This window comes from Sinocyclocheilus anshuiensis, unplaced genomic scaffold (assembly GCF_001515605.1).
Source record: "Sinocyclocheilus anshuiensis isolate Anshui unplaced genomic scaffold, SAMN03320099.WGS_v1.1 scaffold983, whole genome shotgun sequence".
NCBI lineage: Eukaryota > Metazoa > Chordata > Actinopteri > Cypriniformes > Cyprinidae > Sinocyclocheilus > Sinocyclocheilus anshuiensis.
Window position 1 is genome coordinate 373,971 of NW_015546086.1, and position 21,277 is coordinate 395,247.

Here is a 21,277-nt window from a genome sequence, read left to right on the forward strand (position 1 = left end):
GACTGTTTGTCGTGTTAGGTGGCGTTACGGAGGCAGCAGGCCCAGGAGGAAGAGCTGGGCATTTGCAGTCCAGTTAACCTGTCCGGTTCAGACACTCTGGTGAAAAACGAGGCCGCCGGTGATAAAGTGTTTACTATCATCTCAGGGCCGCCATCACCCACCACCAGCAGTGCTACCGCCTCTCCCACCAACCTAGGTGAGCAAACCTGATCCATTTAATAAGGACCAAAAATAATGCTGGTCACAAGCTATATATAGGCTATCTCATCTCAGTAGGATGGTCAAACATTTTTGACTCAAAAATCTAGTTACGCAAATGTGTATTTTCCCTAGAACTGGATGTTTACAAATACAAATAGATAAAGCATTATTTTGTGAATTCATTTAAGAAGAAATTTCCAACACCATTATATACAGTTTTTGTAATGGCTGTTGGGTAACAAGCGAGGCCAGTAAAACCACACTTTGATACATTTAGGAAATTGTCAACTATAGAATCAAAACAGATTCAGATGTTAACTGTAAGGGCATCTTTCATGAAGGCTGGGCTGAGGCAAGTTGTCACATGGTAGAGCTGTGCCGCAAGTTAACATAAATCTTGCAGAATCTGCTAAATGTTCATTATTTTAACAAAACAAGAAGGAAATTGCAGCATATAAACTTTTGAACTGGGTCATTTGTATGAATGCAGTTATTTTGTCCTGTGGGCTTTGTAAACATCTATTATGTGAAATAGCTTTTTGAGGACTACTAAAAACATGCAATTTTTTATGATACCTGTTATTTTGTTAAAATTATTAACATTTTGTAGATTCCTCGAGGTGTATATAAACTTTTGACCACAACTGTATAGTATATGTTGTAACTTTATTTTAATTTTAAACTTAATTTCATTGTTCATTTATTCAGTATCTGTTTGCCAAAACATATTTTTTAAATATTGCCTTTTCCATACATTAAGAACTTTGATAAGTGCTTTACTGAAAATCAGAAAAGCTGTTAAATAGCCTATAATACATTTTAATTATGGATATGTTTTGTAAGATGGCTTTTATCTACTTTAGAATGTAGTATGTAATATTAAATAAAAAAATATTACTGGCTTTTCTACAGGTTACCACTTACTGTGACAACTTACACGTACAGTGTTAAATAGATGGTATATTTTATTTCCTTTTGGAAATGATGCAGATATTTAATAGATTTTTGTAGATAAGTGGTGCCCAAATTAGGTAAAAAAAAAAAACAAACCCTGAGAACTTCTAACTTGAGCAAAAATGTGAAAGCTAGACCTAGTCTTCCCTAATCTCACATACGCATACTTTTTATTTTGAATTTGTTTTTGAAATGCGTTTCATCAAATTATATTATCATAAAAACTTGATAAAGTAATAAAGGCAATGGCATACTTCAGCTTATTGTGGAATGAATAAGCTAGTTTTACTGTGTGTGATGAGACGTCCTCGCATAGCATCAGAAGATGTTTCATTACAGTAACCTTCAGTGTTTTTTCGTTCACATTATTTGTCTATCAATTTGCACTCTTTTATTAAAATAAAACATAAGCTCAACTTTTTGTGGGAGGTTTCTGTGAATCAGGTCTTTGTCGCTTGGCCATGGGAAAATGAGGAGAAAAGCACTTCTTCTTGACCCCCTGAACTATCCATGACTGTGAGTGGCAGAGAAAACAAAACAAAGGAACCATGACCATGGACATCATGAAATGCACCTCCATTCTCACAAGGAGTAGGAAGGCTAGATGGCGATTGCCAGACCATATCCACGGAGGGCTGTTGTGTTCGATGAGCAGGAGAGACATCCTGTTCCTAATGCTCCGATAGCACTAAGGAAGGAGTTGGATACCAGACAGGTCAAGGCTGCCTATGCTCTGTAATTGTACTCAGCTGCCACTTTGGTTGCTGACAGATGAAACAGGAGTTACTGGTGGTTTTCGGTAATTGTCGTCAGAGATAAAGTGACACATGACATAACACACATGCTGAGCCATCTGTGATAGACAAAATAACTTCTTATAAACTGGCATTGTATATTACTGTGAATCTGTGCCATCGCTTTAACTTAAAGCACTAAAGCATTTTTGAATCATCACTAAATTTTGCGTTTGTTGACATATGTTTATGTTTTATATAACATACATATGTTTTTATGCCTTGCAAACATTGATGAGGTTTGCTTTCAGAGAAAATAAACAAAATTAATGTTTAAGTTTATGCTTAAAACAAAACAGATATCTGTAAATTGGGTATGAGAAATTGTTTTCCTTTTGAATTAAGTTGATTTTTCTGGTCCCATTGGCAGATATTTGCTATTGTTTTAATACTTAATTTTGATCAGTTTCTCATAAAACATAAAAGTGATGAAGAACATCAGTGCAGTGTGGTCAGAGAGTACAGTAAACATCATTCAAACCATAAACTTAATTTTTTTTTTTTGTTGGAAAATTAGTTAAAAAGTAATGGAGAAAAATGTTCAAACTTTGAAGTGTTCCAAGACATTTACATGTAGAGACCATATTGACGTATTGTGTTCATTTCAATTTGTTCCTTAAATCAGTAATGTTTTGCATATGTCATACATTTCTAGCAAAAGTGTGTTTATGAATTTATGTAGCTGACATACAGTAATATAAGCTATACAGTTTCCAGTTTTGCACATTGTGCTAAATATGTCTTCTCATTTCAGGGCATACCACTACAGAATGATGCGCTTGCCAGAGAAGAGACAGACACACACCTCATTTTGACCAATTGTCTGCTGTTTCAGGGAATCCTTCCATGCTGGCACTAAGTCCTTCGGCGACCAGCAGAGGGCACACTGAGGGCACGTCTGATCTGATGGTGGATGCCTCCTATTACAACCTCTACCAGCCCACACCATACTCATCCTACTATAGCAACCTGTACAACTACCAGCAATACCAGGTGAATGGACATTTATCATTTACTCAGCCTCATGTTGTTCCCAAATATCTTAATTTGTTTTTCAAAGAATAACCAAAGTCGTATATATATACAGTGGTGTGAAAAAGTGTTGGCCCCCTTCCTGATTTCTTATTTTTTTGCATGTATGTCACACTTTAATGTTTCAGATCATCAAACAAATTTAAATATTAGTCAAAGATAATTTTCTGTGAACTACCACTTCAATACATAAAAATACTAGGTGTAATAATAAAAATAATAATAAACCTAATATTTGAATGTGTTAAGATACCCAGTCCCTTTTGAACTTCATTTCTGGCACCTTTAATGTGCATGTAAATATGAAACACGCAGAGTTGTTACACATTAGCTGCATTAAATCAGTTAATTCTTTTTAGTAGCATAATTATGCACTGAAAATAAAATTGCTTCTCTCCTGCTAAATATTAGATTTATTTTGATGGTTCTGGCTTTAGATTAGGTGAAAAGTGTGGTTCATAATGTTTTAGAATTTAAAAATATTTTAATTATTTCTTACACATTAGTGGTGGTATTTTTAAACATAAAATTGGTTGTGTCACAGTAAAAGTAACAGGAACGGTTCATGACAGGGTTTTTTTTTTCCCTTTTTGGTGATGTTTATACTTCCAAAAATGACTCAAATTTATTTTAAATTAATCTGCTGACCCCAAACTTAGCCCCCTACTATAAGTATCTTCAAACCAACCCTTCAGATATACAGTACCTCATACAAGCACTCTAGCAAACATACGTGTGAACACCAGCATGGCGCACACATCTCTACACTCACCCAGTCTGCATCCCATGTAGCCCAGGCCACGGTAATAAGGTGATTAAGTGTGTTGCAGCCGTGTTGATAGGGGCCACTGTCATTGGACCCGTCTGGATTGTTGAAGTTGGCAGGCCGTAGTGAGCTTCTGTCCTCGGTGTACAGTGATAATACCTGTGCCATCGTTCCAAGCCACTGGCCAAACACAGCAGGAGGGTGTGGGACTTTCATGCACACTACACCTCTTACATGCTGTTTACATTTCCCCGCTCCCCCCAGCCGGAACCGCAACTAATTCTGTCATTGGAGGTTTTTTTAACCCTTATCCTTGTTGTATAACTATCACAAGAAAATAAATCAAAGTCTAAATAATCACTGCTTTCAATTAGTTTGACTGTTATTGTTTTATAATATCAGCTAAATATATTTTTGTTAGTGTAATGATATTTCAAAATCCTAATCTGCAAAATCACATATTTCCAGTTTTCTCATTATCCTGCTCTGGTACTGATACTCTTATTCTTTTAGCAGTAAAATGTTATTTTAAAAGCAGCTTATGGTTGTAGTAGTTCTATTACAACTATGTTTTAATGTAGTGTGTAATATGCTACCATTCAAAAGCTTGGGGTCAGTAAGAAAAAAATAATTTTATTTAGCAAGGGTGCATTGAGTTGATCAAAAGTGACGGTAAGGACAATATTATAGAAGATTTCCTTTTAAAATGAATGCTGTTCTTTTGAACTTTCTATTCATCAAATAATCAAACAAATGTGTCACGGATTCCACAAAAATATTAAACTGCACAACTATTTTCAACATTATAATAATAAATGTTCCTTGAGCACCAGATCAGCGTATTAGAATGATTTCTGAACAATCGTGTGACACTGAAGACTGCAGTAAATTGTAATTATATTTCACATTATTACAGTTTTTTATTGTAGTTTTGATCAAATAAATCCAGCCTTTGTGAGCATAAATATACTATAATATATGTATGTTAAAATTGTTACTAAAAGGAAATCTAGCTTTTTGTACAAAAGATTTATGTAGTTAGTGTCACAAATTAGCCTATTAGCGGAATAAAGGGGGTAGGAGTTTCAGTTTGTAATGATAGAGACATGAACATGTTTTTTAACTGTATGGTTAAAGATTTACACCAAGTTATAATCAGATGTACTGTACTGCAAAGTAATTATCAGTTTCCCTCAGAGTTAAATGCAAGCCATGCAATTCTGAGACCAGGCACATGAATCTGTCCTGGCAGCAGCTCTCCAGTGTGGACGTTGTCTGCATCAGACCATGCTGCACAAGTTTGAAGATGTCTGTTTGAAGATATCAAACTGGACAGCATGAAATTGAGGGCATCCTCAAAGTCATGGCCCGTTCAACATTGATATACCATCGTTGCATTGCAACAATTTTACAAGCCTTTATTAATCAGCCATCACCCACTGACATTAGAAAGAGTCTTCATACCATGACATAATATGATTTTCATATGGAGTTCAGACTGTGTATATGGACTGTGATTTATATGGCAAAGTATCCCCATTGTATCAAATCTGATCTACTCAAGTGTGAAGTAAATTTAATCTGTATTTCTCTAGGGAGTCATTCCTGAGTGTTATATACACACAAGTCAGTCACTGGGCCATATTTTAGCATATTTGTGCAGTTGGAACCCTGATGGCGACATATTGCTCCAGGGTCACTGCCTCCATCTCCTTAGTGTGTCCCAGGGTTTGAATTGCAAAGGTTAATGATATTGCTCATATGATGACACAGCTCCGTAGAAGGGGAGTAACTTTGATTCTGATCTCATTGCCTGATTTTGACCATTTGGAAGATGAATGTAGGAAAATATACTGTGATTCTTTAGGTGTTTTGTAGTAAACTGTTGTCTTAGTTTATTGTTTCAGTATAGTTTTGTTTTTAACTTTAAAAAAAATAAAAAATTAGGTTAGTTTATTTAACATTTAGATTTAGCAAGAGTTTTATTTGTTTGACAATGTCATTATTTTATGATAAAAAATACATTTAAAAAAAAAAAAGTGGTTCGTACAGATACTAACTTGAACACAGCTTTTAAGTTCTAAAGGTTTCTCATTTCTGAATTAAAATTAATTTTGCCTTTTTTGTGGAGCATTACAATTGTTGCATGCACAAAGTTGGTGTAACGCCGGAAGAAAAAAGGTCCCATGTAAAGGCTCAAACTCTCCAGTAGTTTAAGCACTGGTAGATTGGCTTAACCTTAGTAAATAGTTGAATTAAAACTCACAAAAAAGTAAAGGGGCAGTTTAAAAAATAATGTTTTAATGGTTTGTTCATCAAATCAAAAACAATGTAATTCAAGCCATTTTGAAGAAAGGAAGAAAACGTAATACAGGAAATCACAGATAGGAGGACCCTTATAGACCCTTGCGACTGTGTTTCATTCAGTTTCTTATTCTTATATCAGATTATTAGACCTTTTGACATGAAGGTGAGTTCAGGTTGTCACCACAAATGGAATTACCTCAAGAAAAGATGTGATGTCAATCCGTGTATCATTCGATCGTTCGTTTTTTATAAACGTTTATAAACAGCTTGAATATTCGATTTCTACATGTGGGCGGGAATTAAACGCCCCTTTCTGCTGATTGGTCAGCCGAAGATCAAACCATGCCGTCATCAGTTCTTCTGCAGTATCACGCAGCAGAATAATAGTCCTCCACTGCTGCAGTTGTACGGATTAATAACCCATTTTATTAATACATAATAACGTCTCAGGTTACTTATGTAACCATGGTTCCCTGAGTAGGGAACGAGACACTGCGTCCTCTAGGGGTCGCTATGGGGAACGCCTCGTCGTGACCCGTGTCTGAAGCATACATTGAAAAAACACCAACTCGTTGGCCGGCGACAGCCATGACGTCACTACCGGTGCGACTATAGTATAAATAGGCGCCGGGAGCACACATCATTCACTTCTTCGTCTGAAGCTTGCATCCGCAGCATGGCAAGAAACCTAGAGGACGCAGTGTCTCGTTCCCTACTCAGGGAACCATGAAATGTAGTTGCAATAAATGCGTTAAGAATCCATACAACTGTAGCAGTGGAGGACTATTATTCTGCTGCGTGATACTGCAGAAGAACTAATGATGGCACGGTTTGATCTTCGACTGACCAATCAGCAGAAAGGGGCATTTAATTCCCGCCCACGTGTAGAAATCGAATATTCAAGCTGTTTATTCATTTTTCCACCCAAGAACGAAAAACGAAAATGTAAAATTTAAGCTGAATTCTCGTTTTCCGTATTTTGGAAAAAAAAACGAAAATACGAAAAAGGAGCCGTTTTCTCATTTTTCTACTTTCAATATTAAATAAAAAAACGAATGATCGAATGATACACGGATTGATGTCCATGATTGAAAAATTCATTGTTTGTTAAAAATGGTTTTTACCTTAAAAAACCTGGTAGTCAGTAGAAGCATGAGGTTTGTATTTCTGTAAGAAAGGCATTGTTGTGATTTAGGTTGCATCATCTAAGAAGGATTTCTCTTTCCATCAGGCTGTTTTGTGTCTTCACTGTTGTTTGTTGAACATTGTGATGTATTCTTATGTTTACGAAATCATAACTTGTTCCATGAAACTTTCCATCATAGCTTCTTCTCTTTATTAGGGTTCATCGGATAAGGAAGTTAGTAGGGTGAGGAGCTCATCTGACTTTTATCTTAGTGTGTTCATCTCCCGCCCTCTCCCACCTCCAGCAAGTGGGGCTCCGCTGCACTGCAGGTGGAGAATGAAAATATGAGGGTTGCGTAGAGGATCCAGACAGCTGATGGTGCCAGATAAGAGCTCACTCAGGGAGGTAAAGGACTCCAGCCAGCCCTTATTAATGAGGCTGCTCTAGATCTAACATGGCAGAGGTAGCACAACGCTAGCAGGCCTGTTCATCATTTCTGCGAGCAGTTTTTGTATTACATGAATTGGAAATCACAATGCACTTTCAAACTGCTGATGCTGTACTAAGCAGGCACTATGCAGTGTTACCAGATTTTGCCTAGATGTTCATACCTGAGATAGAGATCTGAATCACAGGGAATGACATTGAATGATGCATGAATTTTATTCCACTTGGACTTATTTTGATATAAGTGTTATGGTAGGTTAAGAGTGGCATAGAAAAAGCAGGAAATAGTTGAGCAGCATTGCAGACATTTTGGCACACATTCGGTGTTTGTCTCTTGCTTGTTGTGGCACATGCTTTTTTCCCACCTTGTTTTATTTCATGTACGTATTGGTGGGGTACTGTTGAAAAAAAAATACAGTTCAATTTGTATTATATTTGTCATAGGCAATACAAGAGGCTGACATTGTTTAAACAACAGTTTATAAACCTGTCAAGAATTGATGGGGTGGACAGTTTAACTGGCTGACAGAAATCAAATTCCATAAAAGTGAAATTGAAAACACCCTAAAGCCTCTGTGCCTTCAAGTAGATGGCTTATTTTAGAGTTCTCACAAGAGGGAAGAAAACTTGCCAGAGCAGTTTGTTGCAGTTTATTTTGAAAAAGAAAGAGAGAAATAAAGCAGTCTAGGCAGGAGGTCAACCATAAGACATACTGGGTATTTTTTCCTCCCCTTCGGATTTGAGGTTTATATTGTCATGTACAGAATGTATAGACTCTGTTTTATCAATGTTTTCAGTGCTCTGAGATGAATGTGTCTTGCAGTGTGCAGATAGAAGTCAAAACCAGGTTTAGGTCCATTGCTGTTGAGGTAATGTTGATCATTTAGTATGTCTTCTGGTTCAAACAAGGACAGGATGAGGAGATGGACCATTTATGTGTGAAGCAGAGAAAGAAACTGCAACACTTAGTAAGGTGTCTGAAATAAAGGATGTTCAGTCTTTCATTTGAGACTTATTGGTAAAGCCACTGGCTAGTGTTATTGCTTTACAATGTACATGCACATTAGCTAGACCAGCATGAAAAATACACTACCATTCAAATTCTGGAGTCAGTAAGTTTTTTTTTTTAAGTCTATGAAAGAAGACTCTTATGCTCACCAAGGCTGCATTTACAGGGTATTTGATAAAAAAATACAGTAAAACCGTTATATTGTGAAATATTATTACAATTTAAAATAATTGTTTTGTATTTTAAAATATCTTAAAATGTGATTTATTGATGGCAAAGCTGAATTTTCAGCAGCCATTACTCTAGTCTAGCCGTAAGTGTCTCATGATCAGTCAGAAATCATTCTAATATGCTGCCTCATTCATTGTCACTACTTAATCTAAATTATTTTTGTCCTTTTTACTGTTTTATTGAAAAGTATACAGATCAGGGAAATTAGACAAGCTGTATTCAATCTTCCGTTGCTGAAGAGTGCCACAGCTCAATATGCTGAGCCTTGCATATTGACATGTTTTACAAAGTTGAAAATTATGATATAAAACATTCATGAGAAATTATACAGTGTGAATGTCTGGACCTGCAACTTCCAAAATGTGATCTTGTTTCTTTTGATTCTTGACTGTTGATGCCATCAGACTCTTTATGTGATAACTCGTTTTCTTTTGTTTTTTCTCCACCTGCCCCAAAATCACATCCTTCTGAAACAGATGCCCAGTGGGAACGGTCGCCTGTCCAGCCATAATGTGTCCCCCCAGTACCGCACACACTCCTACTATTCATCTTACCTGAGTCAGGGGCTTGGCACGTCTGCATGTGTGCCACCCAGCACCTGCCCCGAACTCAAAGCAGCAGGTCAGTCCCACACACACATACACATGCTCTTAGGGCCATAAACTTTTATCCAGAGATTCTCAACAGTGTGAGCAAGTACATCTGAGGGAGGTTCATACTCTGAGTCAAGGGCGCTGTAAAATTTATAAAAAATAAATTCAAAGGTAAAACTTTTATGAGAGTCATTTGTTCTGGTGACTTCAGATTTAAAGAGACAAGGACCATGTGCTAAGAATTCCAGTCTTAGAACATAGAAATCATAAATTGTATTTTTGTATTTTTCCTGTGCCTTTCACTTTGTGAAGCTATAAAGTTTGAACTGACACGGTCTAAAATTATTTACAGATTTTAGAAACAATATATGTCTTACTGTGCACCATTCTGAACTAATTGAGAGTGTTGAAGGAAATTTTAGTATGATTATGGCGTTTCTGTGATCCACCATTCCCGCATACCTCCAAGCTTGCCACCTGCCCTGGCTGTTAATGATTTTTACATGCCGATTTCCAGTGGTTTCAACATGAGGGTGCCTGTCACCCCCACTATCACTGCATGGGGTGTTATGTTCCATTACACGCAAAACACTCCAAACTGGGTGGTCCCATCTCCTAAACACAGATGCTCGGAGCCCAGCAAGGATTTTGTGGTCTATTATTTGTTTCCTGTACCTACTATTTACAAAACCCTAATGCAGGGGTTTGGTGGTCTGGGTGAGTGGGGGGAAAAATATGATTTTACAATTGTTTTAGCAATGTCAAAGTTAACATGTTAAGATATTAAAAATGATTATCAATTAAATATGAACAGTATATCTCCAGTAATTTGAACACATTTAAAGAATTTGACTGTGATTATTTCATTCTGCTTTCTATTTTTAAAGGGGTGGTTCACTGGGTTTTTTCTAGGCTTGATTGTGTTTATGGGGTGCAGTCTAACATGTGTTAACACTTTGTTTTTTAAAAAACGCATTATTTTTCACATAATTTACCTTTATTCCACACCTCTCTGTCCCTTCTCTGAGAAACGGGCTGATCATTTCCTTCTTTTATGAAGCCCCTCCCTCAGAAATAGGCAATGGGCTCTGATTGGTTAGCTAGCCCAGTGTGTTGTGATTGGCTAAACCGCCCCTAGCGGTCTAATCGTCCCACCCCTCACTTCAGCGGCATGTGCTCTGGTTCTATTGTAAACAACAGCGTCGTTAATATCGCTTATCAGTTTGAGCCTGATTGAGAAGCAGAGGATATTATTGAAGAGCATCGTGCAGAACCTGTGCAAGCACAGCTTTTAATGGTAGGCCTATGTTTTTTGTTTGTTGTTGTCTCATACTTTTAGATATGCTGTTATTTGTAAACGCTACTGCTTATGTTAGCTTTTAATATACAGTTTTATCCCAATTAAAGCTTTAATACAGTACGTCAACGGCACGCGCGTCCATGTTTAACGCTTCTCATAGTAACAGTTCATTGTTGGAGCTGAGCTGAACGAGAGCGAGAGAGAGAGATGCAGAGCGTGTGCAGAGCAGGGGAACACGAGGAACAGTATTAAGAACCGCTGCTTTAGAACGTTGATTTTGAAACTTGTGAATCCATTCAAATCGTTAGAAGACAGAATCGCGATTCATATATGAATAGATTTTTACGTGCACCTCTAGTTTTCTCTTCCTCTTCTCTAAAGCAGAGCAGCATGGCCTCGCCCCCTTCATTGCCTTTTCCCGAGGGCGGGGTTTATCCGGGTTTGTGATGTCACAAACCCGGGAAGTAACTTGTAGTCCCTACCAGCTGTTTTTGTAGGCATTAAACCGCCAGAATTTTAAAAGACATTTATCTCCGACAAGATATCTCCGTTTGCATTGAACTTTCAGCTTCGTAACTTTGCAGATATTGTTTATGCTCAAACAGCGACATTAGACACTAACTAACCTTAAAAAAGTGAAATCGCAATGAACCACCCCTTTAACATTTAAAAATCTTTTTTTTTTTAAACGTGAACATTTTTAACATTCTGATTCCAATCCTTTGGTTAGTGAAGAAGACTGGATGACCATCCAGGCTTGTGTGGCCTGAGTTTGGTCCTTTACATGGGAGTCTGCACTCCCTGTTTAGTCTGATCCCTAAACATCTTTTTCTAGTATTTTCTAGTGTCATATTCACAACTTCTGCAGTCAGACCTGATCAGCTGCCACACTCTGGGTTTGTTCCCATCATTGTTGTGTTCTTGTAACCACCATCATACTGTTAGGAGATATTTAAAAAGAGGCAACTCAGTAAATGACAAGTATTCGAGTTTCATTATTTTCAAAGTAGCATTACATCGGTTTTCAGATGACTTGTCTCTTGAGTCCTCTGTTCTCTTTCTGTGCCTCCAGTGCTTGTGCGGAGTATAATTATTTTCCCTAGAGCTGGGGTAATCAGTTGGCCAAATATGAGGCCAAATAACCTTCAGGAGTGCGACGCTGTCCTTTCCGAGAGGCCCCCACAGCTGTCTCTGGAAAATTGCCTCTGGGGTTAGTGAGCGGGAACAAGTTAAGATTTACAAACAATGATGAAGCTTGTCATGCGTCTTTCTCCATCCGTCACAAGCGGCGGCCTGCCGGGGCGTCGAAGTGTTCTTCATAAAGCTCAGCTCGCTGTGAAATACGCCCCTGTGTGATCTTTACTGCTGGGAGCTCGTCAGCAGCGCTCCGCCATAAATTGCATGGGCCGGAGGTGACACTGCACTCCATCACCCGCCAGGGCAGCCTTACTTCCGTCCGCATCCACCCCCACCTGCAGCAGCCGCCCGGCCCGTGAGATGATGTGCCCACTGTGAGTTATGTAGAAATTTCAGTGTTATACGAGACAGTCTATGGGTTTTACCATTTTCTCTTGTGCTCTGTTTTTTCTTTTTGTCGTTGTTTATTATTGGAGGATTCAAAGTTAGTTTTGTTTGCAGACTGGGCCAAGTTTACAGTTTTGGAGAGAGTAGAAGGGGGCTTTTCGTTTGCCAACAACAATATTTGAAGAGAATATGTGGCTTTCAGAATAAATTGTAAAGACATTGTTTTGCAGTGCAAAGCTTTTTCCAAAAGTAACACATTCTTGCCTTCTTTGGTTACCCTTTTTTCAAGGTGATGTTGTTAAAGTGTAATTACACAAATATTGAGCAATATTAATTAATTTGCGGTAGGTTTAAGTTTTGCGTTTAGTTTATGGTAAGTTACTTATATTTATACAAAATGTAGTGTTATTACTATAGTGAGCACATTTAACATAGGTAACTACATCGTTTTTTGGACGTTACTATGGGTAATGGGTGTTTTATTTGGCCTTGTACCAAGCTAATGCCATGCTATTCTTTGAAATATCTTCTAGAATCCTGTAAATATAGTATGGTGTTCATTCAAGACCATTGTACATATTAAATTGTGCTATAGTATGATCATCTAAAACATCACTGTACCGTGTTTCTGGCACAGTACTTCTTTGTAAGAAGTTCTAATTATTTTTTTTGTTGTTGCTGTCAATCAGTAACGCTTTTATTTGAATACAAATTTGGTGAAGGGCTTTATTTACAGGTAACTAATTACGTATTTATTCAGGTCACATCGATAAATCATATTTAATGTGCTTTTGACATATATTGATCAGTCTGATGCCATTTACAAACCACAAATTTAATGGATGTAATTCTTCTCAGTCAGAATGTGATAATGTTTTCAGAGGTGGCAGACCCTTGGTAAAAAGTTTCAGGAAAACACAAAATGTCATAGGAGCAATCAAAGAGCCCATTCATTCTGTTTCAGTGCAGGATAACAAAGGGCAATAATGATTCTCTCTAGGCTTCAAGCACAATTGAGAGGTAGAGCTTGAGCAGGAAGAGGTGTAACGTCTCATCTGGCAGAGAAGCCATGGAGCTTTTTTAACATTTAATCCATCCTGTTTGCATTATTCCTCTGTGGAGCATTCATAGAACTCCAGCACAGCCTTGCCCTTGAGGTTAAGTGCTGTTACATGTGTCCCTTTATTTGGTTGTTACTAGTGTTGCTTTCGTCAACGAAAATTATGACTAAATATCGTCGTCAACGAACCTTTATCACGTGACAAAAACGAGACGAGACGCAACGTAAATGCTGGTCATGTGACAATGACTATAATTAAATGTATAATGCAATATTGTTGACGAATAAAAACGAGACTAAATGTGGTTTACAAAATAAAAACTATGCTAAAATGTCTCTTCATTTTCGTTGACCAAAACGAGACTAAACGAAATGTTATAACGTTATTTCGTCTCGTTTAGTCGCGTTATTATTATTATTTTGCAGTATCTCTGTTTCCTGTGTCTCACTTCAGGGGCTGCATCAGGTCGCACTGCGCAGATGCAGGTGACGTCACTTCCTCAAACCCCACTCGCGTCTCGCGGCATTATTTAGAGCAGTGTTTCCCAACCGGGGTGCCAAAATGTTGGTTTCGTCTGTCTATACTACTAGGTACTTATAATATATTGACTGGGTTAAATAGAATTGCATTTCTAAAAAGAGACTAAAATACAATTTTCATTGACTAAAACTCGACTAAATGTCATCAGTTTTCGTCGACTAAAACTAGACGAAAATAGTCATGGATAATTCTGACTAAAATAAGACTAAAATGCTCAGACTTTTAGTTGACTGAAACTTGACTAGACTAAAAAGAGTATGAACGTGACTAAAACTAATAAAAACTAAAATGACAGCTTCACACAAAGACTAGACTAAAACTAAAATTAAAACAGGCAGCCAAAAACAACACTAGTTGTTACACAGCTTCACTATCCTGGCTAGGGTTACAGGAAGGGCAAGAGTTCATAAGAAGCTATAGCTTATCTTATAGCATATATGTACCCTGAATTTATTGTCGATTTTAAAGGAATGATGGTTAACTCTTGTATGATGTCAGTTGGTGACAGCTTATTCTGTTGTACTCTCCATAATTGCCAGTTCTTATCTATTACTCCTTCTGATCTCAGATCAATAGGAGAAAGGTTTTCCCTTTTTCACCACCTACAAACAAAACAAAACAAAGCAAGCACTTTGATAACCTTTGTAATCTTGTCCGTAAGTATGTTAGTAGTAAAGATGAAAAGGGTGGCTAATGTGCCACATAATGCATTCCAAAAAAATTGAAAGAATTGATAAGGCCTGACATATCTGAGTCAAGGAAATCAGAGGGTGAATCAGTGGCCTGCAGGCAAAATCTCTGGCTGGAGTGTTATTTAACCGCACAGTCAGTAACTCGTCCATGTCATGCTGTCTTCCCTTCTCCAGTGCTGATGCTAAATGCTCTGTCTTTTCTTTCTATGGATCAGTTAAATACCAGTGTAATTGGCTGCTCCAGGCTCAAGCACTGTTGTAATGTGTTGTACAACATTTCTATTAACACTAGCCTGAGGCACTGAGGAGATAAAATGGGTAATGACTGCTGCTAAAGGTTCTGCTCACTTTAGCACACTGTTCTCCTCAGAAGACTGTCTGTGTGAAAGAAAGCCTAGAATCTCAGGTTATATACACTAGTATTCAACTGTTTAGCATGGACTTTTTTTAAGAAGAAGAAGAAATTATTCAGCACAGATGCATTAGCCTGATCCAGATTGACAGTAGAAAGTAATGATACAAAAGATTTATATTTCAAATAAATGCTGTTCTTTAGAACTTTGTATTCAGCAAAGAGTCCTGAAAAATTGTATCATGGTTTCCACAAAAATATTAAGCAGCACAACTGTTTTCAACATTGATAATAGTACATGTTTTTTGAGCACCAAATCAACTTATTAGAAATAACTTACAACTGGCTTATTTCCTAGGTGTTTTAGAAGTTATTTGATATTTTTTAATCATCAAAGAAAATCCTTTAAAAAAACAACTTAAAGAAAAGATGCTGTCATAGTTGCTGCTGAGAGCTTTATTTTATGGGAATCTTTAGTGAATCTTGTCTAAATAGTTAAAAAGCAGGCATATTTTGTGTCTTTACCTCATTGTTGCTGGTTTCTTTTCCACACAAATTTCAAAGAATTAGTTATTTGTGGTAGCATTTTATTTGTTTTGATTACGAATGGAAAGTGCACATTCATTCTTGACCAGAATGTTATGGTCATATTCAACCTTAACCCAGAGCGTAACATAATTAATTCAACTGAATCTATTAAGTCATTTATTTCACCCAGGGGGGCTTTATTCTCCCTCACAGTCGTGCTAACTGATGCCTGCACCGCTTATTCTGCACTTGTGATTATTTTCTCTCCTTTAAAGATAATGACACAAAATCCCTCAAATCATCGATCCTGTCTCAAGTCATTATAGTATATCCATAATGTTTCGACGGAACGGAGCGCAGGCCAGGAGAGACAGACAGGTAATTTGCAGGAACAGCAAAGCGCTGTATCAGTGCCAGTGATTTAACCGAGAGGAGGGCCTGTCAATTCTCTCAGAGACACTTTGAGACTGGGGACAGATTGGGGAACAATACAGGTCTGGAGATGCTTATGTGTTTAATTAGCCTCTGACCCTGGCATGATGCCTCCTGTCAGACGTTACAGGCCACTCATGCAGATCTCTAATAGACCGATAATGGGGACTGGAGTGTCCGATGTACTCACATGTGGGCTGAATTTTCAGCAGCCAGAACTCTAGTCTTCAGTGTCACATGATCCTTCAGAAATCATTCTAATATGCTGATTTGCTGCTCAGGAAACATTAATATCAGTGTTGAAAACAGTTGTGCTGCTTAATATTTTCTGGAAACCATGATACGTTTTTTTCTTCAGCATTCTTTCATTAATAAAGTTAACATAAACAAACATTTACATGATGCATGTCTATGTTTTTATCCATATGAAGTGTTGTTGTTTTTTTTCCATAAATAAAACCGCCACACCACTCACATTTTCTTCAAAATCTAGTTGGACTTTGTTATAATACTGTAGATGTGCCACCTATAGATAAGAAATCTAAAGGTGCTATGAAATATACAAAAATGCATTTAGAATTTTATTTGTGCAAGCTCACGTTTGTCTGCTTGGTTTGTCATTAAGTGTTAAACACTTCTGCATCCACGTCCCTTGAGTGCTTCAAACTCCAGTGCCAATGTGATTATGAGTGAGAGCTCCACTCAGAAAACAACATCCGTCTCTCTGCAGCAGCCACGGCCGTTCACTCTTTGAGGAGTCAGCAGCTGTTTAAAGTGCCACCTCCTTGCTGTAGGCCTGTGTTTTCTGCGCCATTAAGTCCTGCCACGACTCTAATGATTGAGAGAGACGTGCATGTCATTCCTTGAGGGAACTCCATCTCCCCTCAGCACATCTTCGGCCAAGTCATGTCGTACAGATGTGAGTGTTTATTTGTGAGGGTGCTTTCATAGCTTTTGGCCCCTTTGGTTATTGTGAAAGTGGTTTTCCAAATTTAAGAATGCACGAATGAAGCACACCCAAGTCCACCGGGCAAGATTAGGGGTTTGGTTTATGTGAATGGCAATATGGTTCAACATTGGCATAGGTAGGGATGCACTGATATTACATTTCTCCCCGAAAACTATAACTTTATGGCTATTAACCAATAATGGCTGATATTACTATTTAGTAAAAATAAAACACTAAAAACTAAAATCAATTATTGTATATTTATTATAATATTTGATAATGTACAGTATGGAAATGAGTATTCATTTTGAGATTGCCTAAATATTAAATTTAACAGTCTATTATTAGTGTTTATATAAGTGTAAAATGCAAAAGTATGGATGAATGAGCATGTTTATTTAAATATCCAATATCTAATAATATTGCTAAATTAAAAAGTCTCTAATATCAGCTTCTCTTAAACATGTCTTGTTGGACAGCTCAGCTTTTAATGCTAGTAGATGGAAATTTGATATAGTAAGCTCTCTTAATAACTTGTTTAATACGATCTTACAAGAAGTTGTTTTAGAATTGTAAACACCTTGTTTATCTGTTGTATTAATACAACGGTTATGTAATTGGTAGAAAATTAACAACAACAAAAGCCTCAGCTGCTGACATGGCATTAAAATCTCAACTACCTACCTACCTACCTACCGCTAATATCAGCCTATAACATCTTAACACTCGGTTTTAGATTGATTTTAGACTGATACATCTGAGTTTTAGACTGATACAATGAACTATTATTTTTATTTTTAACCACTGTAAGCGTATCTGTGTATGAGTGCATCTGTATACACGTTCAAGCATGTATGCCTGTGTGTGTGTGAGCGCCTGTGTGCGCTATCTCTATGCAACTATGTGTGTTTATCTAAGTGCAGGCATTATGGACCCTCATGGCCCAGCGCTGGCAGTATATGAGTTGCAGAGGAAAGAGCTTATCCACAATAGATCAACCCTGAATTGCCATCTTCTCTCACATCTGGGCTTTTGTTCACTTTTTTCCAAACTGCCAGAAATGATTGAGCTTCTTTCACTGTTTCCCCTCCCCTTTTCATGCTTTTTTTTTTTTTTTTTTTTTTTTTTTTTTTTTCTTTTTTAAAAAAAAGCTTCCTTTTGTTAAAACTACACAAAGACTGTTTAATAGTTTGGAAATCTAAGATAGTCAGCCGAACAAGGGTGAATAGGGCAAAAGTTCAGATGGGAGAACAAGCTCTTTTTGGGCATACAGAAAAGTAAATCCTCTCTTGTTTCAAGTGTTTTAGACTTGACAGACGTGTGATTTTTTTTTTTTTTTTTTTTTTTTGTTAGTGCCAATGTGTAGGAAATGTCTTGTTTGGCAACTTTGTGAAGATTTTATAAATGTTTTTCTTATTGAATGTGTGCCCTGCAGCAACACTTCAGCTTAAGCTGGTTTTAGCTGGTTTAATATGGTCTATGCTGCCAGCTGGTCTTCCAGCATGACAAGCTGTAAAGTGCCTAAAACCCTTCTAAAAACCAACCTGGAAGACCAGCAAACTAGCTTAGCCTGGTTATTTTATTTATTTCTTTTTCATCAGGATGGTGTGATGGTTTGAGAGATATTTCTTCATAAGTCATAATACTATAGTGAATATATGCTGTATTTTATAAGTCAAAGAAATCCATTTACTTGTTTCATTATTATTTGGTTTTATCTGCGCATTTAAAGGCCTGATTGTCTGTATTACAGAGTGTTTAAGGCCGATCTAACATTAGTCTATATTAAGTGCTAATACAATGATAATCAAAGGCAACGAAGCCATGACACAGAACATGTCCGCTTGCCAAACAGCCCCACAGCTGATTTACTGTCCCTACAAACGACCTGTCCACTCACCCGCGAGATCTTCCCTTCAATTACACCATAGATTTCCCCCTGATGAACTCCATCAGAATTAACACAGCCACGGCTAATTCCAGCCCCTCCTCTTTCACCCTCACTCCATGTATTATTGTTGTACAGAGAGCGCCGGCGCAGTTTAGCTACACAAACATTAGTATTAACGATTGGCCAGTTTGGAATTGGTGACAAACTGTAGGCGGAGCGCAATGTTTTGTAGCCTGAAACCAATCAGGAAGTTAATGAGGAGAAAAATTACTCCTTTTCGCCAGCACCCCTTAATTACCTCCACGCCAGAGCAGTGCAGAGGAGGAGAGGCAGATAAAAAAGAGGGAGGGCAAGAAGGGATGAGAGGCACAGTAAGAACCTTTATGCTCCTTTTCTCAGGTTATGAAGGTCAGGAAAGCAGATGAACAGGATTTGTGTGTGCCACCCCTCCCGACACTCGTAACTTTGATAGACTCAGTAGAGACTGTAATGTATTAGAATCATATGCATATTGAGATGAGTGGTGACCTGGCTCAATGCACAAACCTTCATGCGTGTTTATAGGAAACTATAACGTTTGTGCTGCTAGGGTTTTACATTTATATAAAGTAATTTATTTAAGCAGATGATTATGTCTTGGTGTTAAAAATGTAACCTAATAACCAGTGTTGGGGAAAGTTACTTTTAAAAGTAATGCATTACAATATTGCGTTACTCCATTAAAAAAAGTTACTAATTACGTTACTTCGTTACTTTTTATGGAAAGTAATGCGTTACGTTACTTTTGCGTAGGCCTGCGAAAGCCTGAAATGTCTACCTTTAAATTAACTAAGTCACATCCAAAACAAATATTCTCTGTTAAAGTGATCCGTATGAAACATACACGATGTCCAGTTTTCCTGTCTCAACTCATAAAATCTAATGCGGTCACGCCCACGAGCCGATCGCGCTTTTCAGATTCTAAACATCCACGTGAGACGCGCGCGCATGTAAACGCCCACATCGCCTCCGCGTAAACAAACAAGTTACTACTTTTTGTTTCTGGAAGAAGACGCGCTGAGAGAAATAACCCAGAATTTACCTCACAACGCAATGCGTTGCGCAGCTAGATCCTGTGGAGAATATCACTCTGATGAGTAGCCTAAGATTACTTGCATCTGTTGTTATTGTTATTGTGACATAACTTGTACACATTTTACTAGTTAACACTTTTCCCAAACTATAATTCCTGATTAAATGAATGAAATCAAGTGAAACATTTTGAAATATGTGTCATTTCATTCTCTAAATGTTTCACAATGCCAGGATGTTTGTTTAATGTTTTATAACATATAAAACCACAAGATATAAAAGTAGTACGAGCGTAACTCGCGTTACTTGTAATGCGTTACCCCCAACACTGCTAATAACTATCAGAGTTTATTTAATGTCAACCAGAGCATCTGATTCTGAAATCATTTTTTTCTTAATTTATGTTTACAGTAATATCATGTTGCTGTTTTTTTTAGTAATCGGTCTGCACACAGGCACTGGAGAAAGTCAGTACAGTACAGACTCGCCAATAGCCGTGTGCTCACTCAGCAGTCTGTCTGGCTCAATATGCGTATCTTCAGCTTGAGTGAGTTTGCCAAAGTAGCCAGAACTTACTGCAGTGTGTGATTCATAACCGGCAGCACTGCCTTTACTTTGTTGTAATGTTGAGAACTGACAGCACTGTGCTCATACATTTAATTAATGCTGTTTGGTTTGACTGGAGAAGCTGATAATCTCAACATATGAAATGCTGTGACATCACTGTTTCTACTCTAACATTGTGTTCTGTTCATAGAATCGGCTTGTTCACAGATTTTTTTTGTTTGGCAGAATTCAAAGTGTAACTCTCACGTTGATTATCTTATAAATACAATGGCCCCAAAAAATGTTTGGACACTTAAATTCTGAGCCATTTTTACAATTATTTTTAACCATATGCTTCCAAAATGATTGTTATTGGGTGTTTCCAATACTGCTGTTCAAAAGTTTGGGGTTTGTAAGGTTTTGTTTTAAAGTAATTAATACTTTTATTTAGTAAGGATACATTAAAGTGACAGTCAAGACTTTTACATTGTTACAAAAGATTTCTATTTTAAATAAAAGCTATTTTTCTGAATTTTCTATTAATCAAAGAATTCTGAAAAAAAAAAAAAAAACAGTTTTCAGCAAAATATTAAGTGGCACAACTGCTTTCAATTTTGATTATAACGTCGAGCATAATGTTGTTTGTTGAACACCAAATCAGCGTGAGACAATTCAGCCATCACAGTAATAAATTACATTTTAAAATATAATAGAATGCAAAAGAGTTATTTTAAATTGTAATAATTTAGTAGTATTACTAGTTTCACTGTTTTGATCACATAAATGCACTTTGCTGAGTGTAAGAGACTTCTTTCAAAAACATTTAAAGGGGTCATATGATGCGATTTCAAGTTTTCCTTTCTTTTTGAAGTGTTACAATCTCTTTGTGCATAAAGAAGATCTGGAAAGTTGCAAAGACTAAAGTCCCAAA

General features: G+C 37.2%; 1 protein-coding gene across 3 annotated transcripts in view; it reads left to right on the plus strand.

The window, feature by feature from the left end:
- The window catches only part of LOC107700072 (doublesex- and mab-3-related transcription factor 1), a 39,400-nt gene that overhangs the window by 876 nt on the left and 17,247 nt on the right, over positions 1–21,277 (plus strand). For 2 of the 3 annotated variants that reach the window (XM_016501587.1, XM_016501586.1), the window contains exons 2-4: positions 19–196; positions 2,785–2,942; positions 9,344–9,488. In XM_016501587.1, coding sequence (XP_016357073.1) covers positions 19–196; positions 2,785–2,942; positions 9,344–9,488 — 481 coding nt within the window. Of the gene's footprint in view, positions 1–18; positions 197–2,784; positions 2,943–9,343; positions 9,489–21,277 lie in introns of those variants that run through there. The other variant, XM_016501585.1, reaches the window with a different exon arrangement.